The sequence below is a fragment of the Lissotriton vulgaris genome, chromosome 5 (assembly GCF_964263255.1).
Source record: "Lissotriton vulgaris chromosome 5, aLisVul1.2, whole genome shotgun sequence".
NCBI lineage: Eukaryota > Metazoa > Chordata > Amphibia > Caudata > Salamandridae > Lissotriton > Lissotriton vulgaris.
The window spans coordinates 1,141,708,801-1,141,721,320 of record NC_141693.1 but is presented as its reverse complement, the minus strand read 5'-3'; the positions used below and the strand labels follow the sequence as shown (position 1 = coordinate 1,141,721,320).

The following is a 12,520-nucleotide window of genomic DNA, read 5'->3' as shown; positions in this document are numbered from 1 at the left end:
ACAAGATTCAACACACTTACTCAACATCCTTGGTTGCATCAATATTCCACCTGATGAAGAAATCTGGCTAAGCACAGTGGATGTCGTTTCCCTGTACACTTCTATCCCTCATTCAGAAGGCATAGAAGCCATTGAATGGGCATTACTCAGAACTGACGAACTGAGAGCCAATCGAGTGTTTTTACTCGAACTCTTAGAATTTTGCCTTTTTCATAGCTATTTCCAATGGAAAAACCTTTTTTTCTTGCAATCTAACGGCACTTCAATGGGATTTCCAGGAGCCCCCAGCTATGCAAACATCTTTATGATGAAATTTGAAACAGAACACATCCTATCAGAAGCTGAATGGTCTGAGCATCTATCATTGTTTAAACGATACATAGATGATATTCTAATCATATGGCGAGGTTCGCGAGACATACTTGAAAACAACATTCTCAAATTGAATAACATTCACCCTCGTATTCAGTTTACTTTTCAAATTGAAGCCAAGAGTATTCCGTTTCTTGATTTACTAATCACCCTTCAAGAACAGCAAATCACCACCTCATTGTACACCAAAAAGACTGATCGCAACAACGCTCTGGCCTACCAGAGTTTCCACCCTTGGTCACTCAAACGCCACCTACCATACAGTCAATTTCTTTGCATCAAACGGATACATTCTGATGAACGGACTGGCATGCAGACTATCGAGAAATTCAAAGATAAAGACAAGGCAAGAGGGTATCCACCCTCAATCATTCAACAAGCAGAAATCAGAGCTCACATCCTCAAAAGAGAACAACTACTGATTAAATCCACAAAGGCTGATACTCCCAAAAGAGAGGTTTTTGTCTCCACCTATTCCACGCAATCAAAAATGCTTAAAACCATCATAACAGATAGATGGTCTCTATTGAGATCAGAACCAGATTTCAATGATATGCTTCGTAAAACACCAATGTTTGCTTACAAAAGAGCACGTAATCTAAAAGATATTCTTAACAAATCACCGACTCCTCAAGTTGTATACAAAGGAATGCTAACCTGCATGAACTGCTCTAACTGCGGGAATATGATCAAAGGCAACACTATCAACCATCTAAGATCAGGAAAATTAATTCATCTCAAATTTAACGCAACTTGTAACAGTCATCACTTGGTATATTTCATAAAATGCCCATGAGGCCTATTATATGTAGGAAAAACCGAAAGAGCATTAAGAATGCGGATTACTGAACACAAAAGTCGTATCAGAACTCAAACCACGAGTTGTCCAATAGCAGAACACTGGCGCAATATGAAACACAACATAGCGCAATTGAAATGTGGAGCACTTGAAATAATAGATCCACAACCAGACAGAGACACCAATAAATATTTGGCTCAGCGTGAAACATATTGGATTTGGTTTTTGCAGACACTGACCCCACTAGGTCTTAATGACAAATTTGAATTAGCATGCTTTCTCTTAACTGTGAACTCTCAGTATTATACACTTCGATCTGTACTGTAATTTCATTGAAAACTCACATTGAATTTAATATTGTGATAAATTGAATTTTTTCCTCTGTTGAACTTAAAGAAAATAACCCATTGTTTTGTATTCTATCACTGTGATAATAATTTGAATCTCTTCATTTCGTACACATTAGATACCTACCTGTTGTTAACTGGATCTGTACATTCTCTTTTACTTTCATCCACTGAGTATTTCCCCATTCTAATATGGCCGATACTTTCTTTTCCCAACTCTGGTCCTATCTTCATTTCTACTCATTTACAGCTATCCCCCATAAACACAAGCCTTAGGCTCACACGACTCCAATGTTTCCTGTTTGGTTTCTACCGGGTTTTCGGCATGCCGTTTCGAGTTTAACACTGGTAAGAAGATATTAATCAATCACGCTCACATACAATTAGTCATATTATTTGGATTTTATTTTCACGAGTCACTCGTTTGTTTTCTACAGGCGTTGTTGTACTGACGATTATGGCACTCTAGACATCTTTATGAAAAACCATTACGGTAAGCCACATTCGAGCGTTTTCTGCATTCACGCGTACTTCACTGAGAAGCGTGGAAACTCGTAGAGTTTCACGATCGTTTTGTTTTTTCAGCCGTCGTGATTTCCGTGATGGTGTAGACCTTTTGAGTAATTCACCTAACTTCGTGACTCACTGGATTTTGAACGCACGTCATATCGGCATGCTCACCATATTTTGTTTCGATTTTTACATCACAGTAATTTCTTTACCTCATCACGATCTCTCTCGAGTAATTCACGATTCATTCACTTTAAGTTTCTTTTATTCTTTCACTATTGGTACGTCGCAGCTTATCCCTGCATTGGCACGTCATAGCTCACTCTTCACTATCCAAAAACGATCCGTTCACTTCAATTTTCACTCGTATCCCAACTATCCACTTCTCGGATACATTATCACTCTTGTCCACTGATGTACCCTATTTTCCATTCCTCGCTACTACGTTTGTGTTACTAAATAGCCTGCAGCCTAAGATTCCCACTCTTAAAATATAATATTGTCTTTATAGATTCACCTGATGAAGGGCCACAGTTACCGCCCGAAATGCATTGGGATATGTTACTGAATTATATTTGAAGAACTGTATACCTTAAGCTTGGATTTTGTGAATTTCAACATTTTCCATGGATAAATTTTCTGCTTCTACATAAAGAAGAAAAAATCAAAAGAAAGAGAATAAGGACTATATGTTTCATTTCATTTAGGTTTGCATATTGTGTCTAACCTTTCAAAAATTGTTAAAAAATGTATTTTGACTACTAAAGATTGCTGATTTACACTCCTAGGAGTAATTTGTGCTGTGCATTAGGTACTCAGACACACCGCTGGTGCACTCTCACATTTAATGACAAAAGGTTTGTAGAACCTTTATTCCTTTTGCACGCAATTGAACATGGAGTGAAAAATTTGATTATATGTAATAACCACTACTGAGTACTGGTTAAAACTTAGTGCATCCAGGTTGCCTTGACTCCCGAACAAAAGTGAAGAAGACATTTTGAACTCTGATTGACCTTTGTAACCCAAGGGCAGACTTGACCTATCAATCACCAAGTGCTTCATACTACAAGCTTTCAGTGACATCAAAGAAGAAATACAAGCAGTAAAAACAAAGGTCTAGCTGAACCTGCTAGACATGAGGAAGTTCATCAATGACCTAGGTTGACGAGTGAACTATCTAGAAAATGCTTGAACAAAAACGTTTATGACTACGACGGTCTATTAACCCAAATGATTACGCTTGAAGGTTAACATGCAATTTTCCAGGAGAAATGCGAGGACCTGGAAAACTGGTTACTGAACAACAGCATTGGAAGAGTCTCTCATAACACCCAAGAAGGCCTCCATCGCCATGTTCAAAACCTTTTCAACACCATCCAGGAAATCGTGCGAAAAGAGCCAATAAGACTAGACAGAACACAGAGAACCAACCAAAGCCCTGAAGCTGGTCCTGCCATCCCAATTTACTATCCCAAGGATATTTCCATGAGAAGAAAAAGGCAATCTTGGCCAAAAGCCGAACAATGGAACATTGTTATAATAATATCAAGACCTCTCCCAGTCAATTTTTTAAAGGCAAAACATCTAAATCAATGGGGAATATGGTTAAAATATTCTTCAGGTGAGCAAACAATGAGCCTTCACCTCACTTAAGGATTCCTGCACATTCTGGGAATAAACAGTACAAATAAAGACATATCACTCTACACTACCTTCTTATGGTTCTTATTTCAAGTGAGTCAGAGACTGGAAAGCTAACCGATCAAGGAGATCGAGACCTAGCAGAGATGATTGTAGAGAGTAAAGAATGTCTGTCACATATCGTGAGCACCACAGGAGATACCCAAGAAGTCCTTCACCTTAGTCAAGACATGGTTGAAACATGATCTCCACTAGGTAAGATCTGACGGTTGCAGATCTAGGGTCAATGATGATGTTCTACATGGGGGAATGCGTTTGGAGGGGGGGGGGGGGGGTGAGGAGAAAGAACAATAGTTACTTATCGGTAATCTGTGGTTCTCCAGTATTGGTGTCTTTCATAGATTCACATGCCTGAATCATTCCCCGTTGTCGGAGTGGGAGTCCCACGGTACATAAAAAAGCAATAATATGCATATAATAACCAAAAAACCTTGGTAATAACCAACCAGGAAGTAAAGTAGCCCTAAGCTACAAAGGCAAACTTCCACACTCATGACTATCCTAGTCATTTTATATAGACCAAACTGCAGCCAATCAGGCAACAGCACCCACCAGAATGTTCTCCCCAGAGGCTCAGGCTCTCAGATTTTCTACCGCACGTCGTGTGAAGGGAGTCTCCCTGAGCTCTGCTCTACTTCTCAACTTGGCTGGTTTTTTACCTACTTTAAAGATGTCATCTTCTAAATCCCTCTTCAGGCCTTGTGAATCTTGTGGGAAGCTTAGGCTTTTTAAGGAAGATCCCCACAAGAAATGCATTTATTGCCTGTACCCAGACCATGAGGTTTGTAAGATCTGCAGAACCTTTCCACAGAGGACCCTCAGAGACAAGGAAGGTTGTCTTCTCCTGTGGCTGCAGAAGATCAAGGACCAGGACAACCCCCTATCTGAGGTAGGAAGTGTGGCTTCGGGGTCAACTATGTCCTCTAGAAAGAGGAAGATTGAGGAAGAGGTATAGTCTCCTGGGGCTAAGGCGTCGAGAAAAGCTAAATCCTCCAAGGATTCTAGCTTACCTTCCTCCTCTACTACAAAAAAGCCTTCTCCACCTTCAAGATCTGGACTTAGTACACCCCCGAGAACGTCTGGAAAGTCTTTACCTTCAAAAAGACTGTCACAGAAAGTTTTACCTCAGAAAACTACCTTCTCTGACGCTTCCTCTACGTCTACGGTCACTTTTTCATCACCAAGACCTACGATGATAATGTCTTCAGCTTGTTTCCCGTCAACGCTGGTCTCAGTTTCAATACGACCCATCTCGTCGATGCAGATAATGCCTTCAATCGTCGATACGCCTTCATCGACGAAGAGTAAAAAGGTCCCGTCGACGAGCGCATCGGCGACGAAGAACAACTCGACAGCTCCTAGCCCGTCGACGAAAGTCACCTAGTTATTGCTTTATGTACCGTGGGACGCCCACTCCGACGACGGGGAATGATTCAGGCATGTGAATCTATGAAAGACACCCCAATACTGGAGAATCTATACTATCTGTAACACTCATTCTTTGCATTTAACATTACCACATATCAGTATAGAAATGGATAGGATACCAGTCCCTCCACCACACTAAAACATTACATGCATTTGCCAGTCTGGGTACAGGCCGGTAGCAGGCCTAGGAAAGGTACCTATACATACAGATGCCTTAATTGTTGCGCACACAACTAGATAAATTTCTTGCATTAGAGGCACGCAGCTGAAAATTTTTGCAATTCTCATGGGTTTGCTGGGGAATGGGTGGAGGAGGGGTGTGTGTCCAAGTTAGACCACTCACCTGATGCAAATTAAGTTTCACCCATCCCTGGGCTAATCTTGGCCCACACTGTGACAAATAAAGCCCTGTCTATTTACAACCCTACTACGCATCTCCTTCAGGAGACCCACATGCTCTGAACCGATCCCAATATTTTACCAAACAGATGGTGCCACACCATGATACTAAGAAGGCAAGGATGGCTATCTTCCTTAAATGCTTGTGTTAAATTCATGTAACACAGCAATAAATTGGATAGGACATGTATATGGATTACTGTTTGCTGGGAGAGGGAGGTGGACTTTATGGCTATCACTAAGACAGATGCCCTGAACATAAGTCTAGAGAAATATGTCAATCCAGAAAATCAGGAGGTAATGCAATTTCCCTCCAACCCAAAACCAACTGGAAGACTATTTAACATGGTAATGCACTCCTCTCAAGACAGGTCATAGCATAGAGCAGGGGAGACATCCAAACTATCGATGGAGGGCAACGCCATGCCTGGTGGCACATAGCCCCTTTAGTATCAGATTACTACAATTTCTCCAGACATGCATTGAACCTAAACTCAAATAGATTACAGACTAATTAACTAACGATTAGTACAGTGAGTGAAGGTTGTCCTACAAAAAGTCAGGCGCTCTCTGATCATGGCCCCAATTAAATGATCCTTAACTGGTCATCCAATAACAACTCATGTCCCAGAGATATGTGGCACTTGAAGGACTCCTTCCTGAATTGTCCTTCATAGGATTCAGGAGAAGATTAGGGTGTGTCTTTCAGCAACACTGGGGAATTTGAGCTTAGAGACAGAATGAGATGCCTTTAGGATTGTAGTCAGAGGCATGTTTATTCAGCAGGCGAGTCGTCTTAAACACATGAGAGAAACAGAACTGGAGAAGCTCATCTTACAGCTCGTGGAGCTAGAATACAGCCATAAGTCTAACTTACCTAGGAAACTCTGGCGAACACTCACCCCAGTTAAAAGGTGAGCTGCGAACCCTAGAATTCTTTAAGGATAACTATATCTTGGCAAGTGCATGAGTTCCCTTCTCTGAGAAGGCAATACCCGAGTAGCAAATAAACTCCATGCAAATCAAGAGCACAATATATTTAGGGAAATCAGAAACCGGAATCGGGAGCTGAAACAAGCGAAGAAGGTAAGCTGCAGGCTTTTCCTGCATAAAATCAGACATACCTTATACAGTAAAACCGGTTGACCCAACTGCTACAACATATTTAAGGTTCCTTTCCCTCCCCACCTTACCCGAGTCAAGAAGCAGAATGCCTGGGTATGGCAAACTGAGATGTTGGAATCGATAGTCAGCCTGAAGATAGGCAAAGACCTGAGACCTAACAGCTACACATCTGCATTTCGCATGCAGTTTGCCACAGTCAATCCCAATACTGGTTGTGGTCTACAACAGCTTCAACCACAAGTGGGACACATCCCATATGATCACAGAAGCAACAATTTCACCAATAGCCACACCACACAAAAGACCCCATTTCGCTATGATCTTAGCGACCCGGTTAGACAAATTGATGCCCCTTTTGATACACGCTCATCCGAATGTTTTCATATCTACTCTATCAACAAGTGACAATACCAAGAACACCCTACACCTAATCAATAATATGCAAAAGTGGAAAAAGAAACCACATTGTTTTCCTTCGATAAAGGGTGGAGTGCAGCATGATGAGAGTGACGCTAGAGGGGTTAAGCTTTGAAAGTAGAATTATGGGATCGGTCGCTGCTCTCTATAACCTTCACAATGGCCTAAGATAAGCGTGAATACCAGGATACCCAAATGCATGGAGATCCATCAGGGAACTGTACCCGTTGCTTTCTGCCCTCTACTTACAGTCCCTTTTGAAACAAATCAGCAAATTCATGCAAATAAAGAAAATCGCCTTTTGCTTAAACTGCTTCAAACTGTCAGTGTTTGCTGACATATTGCCACTCATACAGCTCAAACAATTCCTAAGGAAACCGGAAAGCAAATTCATGGTAACCCCCTGATCGTATTATTGGGCTATGTTAAACAAATTCCATCTACAAAACGCAGGATCATAGCCATGCTACTTCTACCTGCCAACTGCAGGGTGGCCATGAACTGGGGGAGAAGCCAGGTGCCCTTAGTAGATGCCTGGTTACAGGATGCAACATACCGTTCCAAATAACTTTCCCACTACTGAGGATTAATGGTCCCGTAGTCAAGTCCCAAAGATATATGGGAACCCCTGCTTGGTTATTTATGCACCAGAGATGCATTGATCCACATGTCATCAACGTCGCTCTCTACCGCAACACCAGATATACAGGACGACTGACTCCTTATCGTTTATATATTATGACGGGCTGTTGCACCCTTTAGTCGCAAATCCTTTTTTTTCATATATGTTATCTATCTTGTTGACTGGCACATACTGCAATTTGTTCACCTGTCCCAACAGCCTCTACAAGTTGTGTAATTACAAAATCTTCATTGTATTTGTGTTATGATATGATTCTGCTTGCTGATGTCCCCCTCTTTTTTTCTTCTCTTTTTCCCTTTATTGCCTGTTCTATTTACAGTTTGGGTTTCCCTTATTTTCTCCTCTTGTTTCCTGATTTCTCTTTTGCTCATGTAATCTATCACTGATTTTCACATAGGGTTATTGCTGTATCTTTTTATTTTCTTCTTAAATGCCAATAAAAACAACTTAAAACAAAATCATTTACAATTGAAGGTGTTGCTTATGCCTTTGTGTTTTTGTTTGCTGATCAAATTTGTCTGGGTGTATTGACCAGTTAGTTTCTTGGAGATATTGATAGAGAATCTGACAGAAGATGGAGACCGTCTTCAAGGGAGAGAAAAATATTGACTATAGTAGTGGATGTGTTGATGATGGAAATGCTGAGAAATAACACACTATGAAGATGTTAACTGGGGAGATGATGTTGACGAGGCGGAGAAGTAAATAGCGGTCTTTATAATTTGCATATCTGTTTGTAAGTGCCTGTGCATATGTAGCTCATTGTGAGGGTGAGCTCTGGGTTTGTGTGTTATGCTGTGCTATATTACAGAGATTTTTATTACCATGTACTGTCATTAATTGTTTTTGCATTAATGTGGTCTTGCAGCATTGTTAGTTTTTGATATCTTCATACACTAGTCTTGAGGGTTCCACACAAACTGGAGTCTATATTGTGCTCTCTTTTTTTAATATGATAACCATGTTGAGCAATCTTATATATGATGGTAACAAGTGAGAATATCTTTATAGTGTTACCTTCTTGGATCACAGACAAAACACTGATTAGTCCTTCTAATCGCACCAGCAAAGGGATAGAGTTACAGAGACAGATCATGCAAGTGTCTTTGATAATATTTTAGACTATGGTACTTGGTTGATTAAAAAAAAAAGAGGCTTCAAGAGTACAAACATATACATGAGTCTACCCACTGGTCATTGGGGAAATGAGTCAATAATTGTCTTATATATAATCTAAATCACATTCTTACCTTCACAATCTCATTATTACAGGAGAAGTGGAAACTAGATTTTCCTGGCTATGTTGTGCTGTAAACATTACCAATTCAAACATTATCCTTCAAACTTACACTGCTCCTACTATCTGTCCATTCTCCACCACATCCTTATCTTCTGGGAAAGGTAAGCTGTGGTCTGTGTAGTTTCGGTCTTCCAAATTTCTTAGCACAAGATTATAAAGAATGTGCTCACTGGGCTTTTGTAAAAGATGTTCAAAGAGCTTCAGCGTCATAATGCTAATCTAAAAGAAAATAGTGATATCAATAACACTGGTATGTAAACAAAAATGTAGTTTCCATTTTTGCTTTATATTGTGGTAATATGCATATACTTGACATTGACTTGTATGTAAACAAATTATTTCGTTTCAAAGAAAGACAGTGCACTTTGGAGTCATAGAGCAGCCAACTGCCCTCCTCTGATTCAGATACCTTAGTGCATTGGGATAGAGGGAGGCACAACACATCATTCACTAAGCGCCTTGGAGCAAAATGGAGGTACAACACTTCATTCACTAAGTAACATTTTTCAGTAATTGGGCAAGTAAAGTAACATCTGAGCGTGTACAACACCTAGAGAACGCTCACAGCTGCCTTCAACGGGAAGAGATGGTGTGGAACAGAATACACTATGTACATAAACAAATGGTGTTAATCTAAAATGTGACCTTCATTTGCTTGCAAAGTGAGAGAATGCCACATGATCTGTGGGAAAGGGTGTGAATGGAATGCTAACAGCTCTGCAAAATAATATTATGAACCTAAAGAAATGCAATCTGTATTTTTATACAAGTTACTGGTCTACATGTTCCTTGGGAGACCAGAAAATCTCACTTTCCAACACTGAAAATTGACTCTGCAACGATCGTCTAGTTTCAATTGAAATCCATGGTAACCATCATGCGATTACTTCTGCTGATTCTTAAACAAAAACAATTTCTTAATCAACTAAGATAGATGAAAACTATATGCCCTTCTGTTAGGTTGGATGTAGACAACTAAAACCAGCAGGGTGTCAGTGCCTTAAGTTTCCCTAATGCTACTAAAAACGACTAAAGGAAGTCCATACAGATCAATGATTCAAACACTTTGGCATAATTAAGCTGTGCAATGTATGTTACAAGAATCATTATTAGGAATATGCTACTTACCAGTATGCATCTGTTCTTGGCATGAAGGGCTGCTGACATTCATATCTGTGCATAGATCGCCGCCTAGTGTTGGGTCCGGATGATTGCACATTGTTGTCCTGGAAGAGTCTTCGAAGTATCACGAGATAGGTGGCTCCTCCCCTGGACTACAGTGCGCATGGGCATCCTCTCCATCCCCAGATTGTTTTTCGCCATTGTGGCAGAGATGGAGTGTAATACTGAAAGTGATGACCATGCCTGAAAATGCTTCTGAGAGCTGCAGCTGCGACAGGCACCGGGGAGGAGGGCGGGCGATATGAATGTCAGCAGCCCTTCATGCCAAGAACAGATGCATGCTGGTAAGTAGCATATTCCGTTCGAGGCATGAGGGCTGCTGAATTCATATCTGTGCATAGAATAAATAGCAGTTTCCTCCTTACTTGCGGGTGCCCGTGCCAGCTGCAGCAGTCTGAAAGAGAGTCCTGAGAACAGCCTGACCTAAAGCAGCTTGCTGTTTGGAGTGTACATCTACGCAGTAGTGTTTGGTAAATGTATGTATAGTGGTCCATGTGGCTGCTCTACATATGTCCTCTAGAGGAATATTACCCAGGAAAGCCATGGAGGCCCCCAGTTTGCATGTGGAATGCGCCCTAGGGGGAACTGTTAGTGTGCGTTTAGCTTTCTGATAACAGATCTGGATACATTTAACAATCCACCTGGCTATACCTGATTTGGAGATAGGGTTGCCTTTATGTTGTGGAGAGAATGCAACAAATAGCTGTTTAGTCTTTCGAAAGTCTTTTGTCCTGTCGATGTAATACAGGAGAGCTCTTTTGACATCTAAGGTGTGCAGTGCTCTGTCTGCCACCGAATCTGGGTTAGGAAAGAAAACGGGCAGTTCTAGGTTTTGATTGATGTGGAACTGTGAAACCACTTTTGGCATGAATTTAGGGTTGGTGCGAAGCACCACTCTATTCGCATGGATTTGCAGGTAGGGTTCCTGAATTGTGAGGGCTTGCAGCTCACTGACCCTCCGCAGGGATGTAATAGCTATCAGGAAGGCCACCTTCCAGGTGAGGAACTGTATGTCACAGGAATGGAGTGGCTCAAAGGGTGGCCCCATGAGTCTGGTGAGAACGATATTTAAGTTCCAGACTGGTGAAGGGGGGTGTCTGGGAGGGATCACTCTTTTAAGGCCTTCCAAAAAGGCTTTAATGGCAGGTACCCTAAAAACGGAAAGGTGTTGCCTGTTTTGAAGGTAAGCGGCTATGACCGCCAGATGGATCCTGATGGAACTGTACGCCAGGTTGCATCGGTACAGATGCAACAAGTAACATATGATGTTTTGCGTAGATGCGTCCAACGGGTTAACGTTATTGTTGGAGCAGTAAATAACAAACCGCTACCATTTGGCCGCATAGCAGGCCCTGGTAGTTGGTCGCCTTGCCTCCTTGATGATGTCCATACACTCAGGAGGCAAGTTCAGGTATCCAAACTCTATGACCTCAGGAGCCAAATCGCAAGGTTCAGCTGTTGTGGATCTGGGTGCTGAATGTCGCCATGGCTCTGCGTGAGGAGGCTGGGGGTGAGGTGCAGCCGCTGGTGAGGCACCACTGAAAGTTCCAGGAACGTGGTGTACCAAGCTTGCCGTGCCCACGTTGGAGCAACCAGGATGAGTGTCATGGAGTGCTGTCGCAGTTTGCGCGCCACCAGAGGTATGAGGGGGGCTGGCGGAAAAGCGTACGCAAATCTGCCTGACCAGTTCATCCATATCGCATTGCCCTGAGACTGCGGGTGTGGGAACCTGGCGGCGAAGTTTGGGCATTTTGCGTTCTTGCTTGTGGCGAATAGGTCGATGTCTGGATGACCCCACTGCTGGAAGTACGGATGGAGAACCGACGGGTGGATCTCCCACTCGTGCATCTGATGACTGTGCCTGCTGAGCAGGTCCGCCATCTGGTTGTTGACACCTGGGAGATGCTCCGCCATGAGGAAGATGTTCCTCTGAATGGCCCACTTCCATATGCTCTGGGCTAGGTGAGACAGCTGCGGGGAGTGCATGCCCCCCTGCTTCTGGATGTAATACATGGCAGTCATGTTGTCCGTCCGGACTAACACGACCTTGTTGCACAGGTGCAACTTGAATGCTCTCAGTGCCATGAAGATCGCCATGAGTTCCAACACATTGATATGCATCCTCTGCTGTTGTGCAGTCCATAGCCCCTGCACCGTGTAGTGGAGGACATGCGCCCCCCAACCCTGGAGAGATGCGTCCGTCGTTAGCACTATTTGTGGGACAAGCTCCTGGAACGGTCGTCCCCTGCAAAGGTTTTGTGGGTTCCACCAATGCAGAGAGTTGTAAGCACGAC

General features: G+C 42.3%; 1 protein-coding gene across 1 annotated transcript in view; it reads right to left on the bottom strand.

The window, feature by feature from the left end:
- The window catches only part of FHIP2A (FHF complex subunit HOOK interacting protein 2A), a 340,036-nt gene that overhangs the window by 181,427 nt on the left and 146,089 nt on the right, over nucleotides 1–12,520 (bottom strand). Inside the window, exon 11 of the mRNA XM_086922896.1 lies at nucleotides 9,094–9,263. Within this exon, the coding sequence (XP_086779022.1) occupies nucleotides 9,094–9,263 (170 nt within the window). The remainder of the gene's footprint in view (nucleotides 1–9,093; nucleotides 9,264–12,520) is intronic.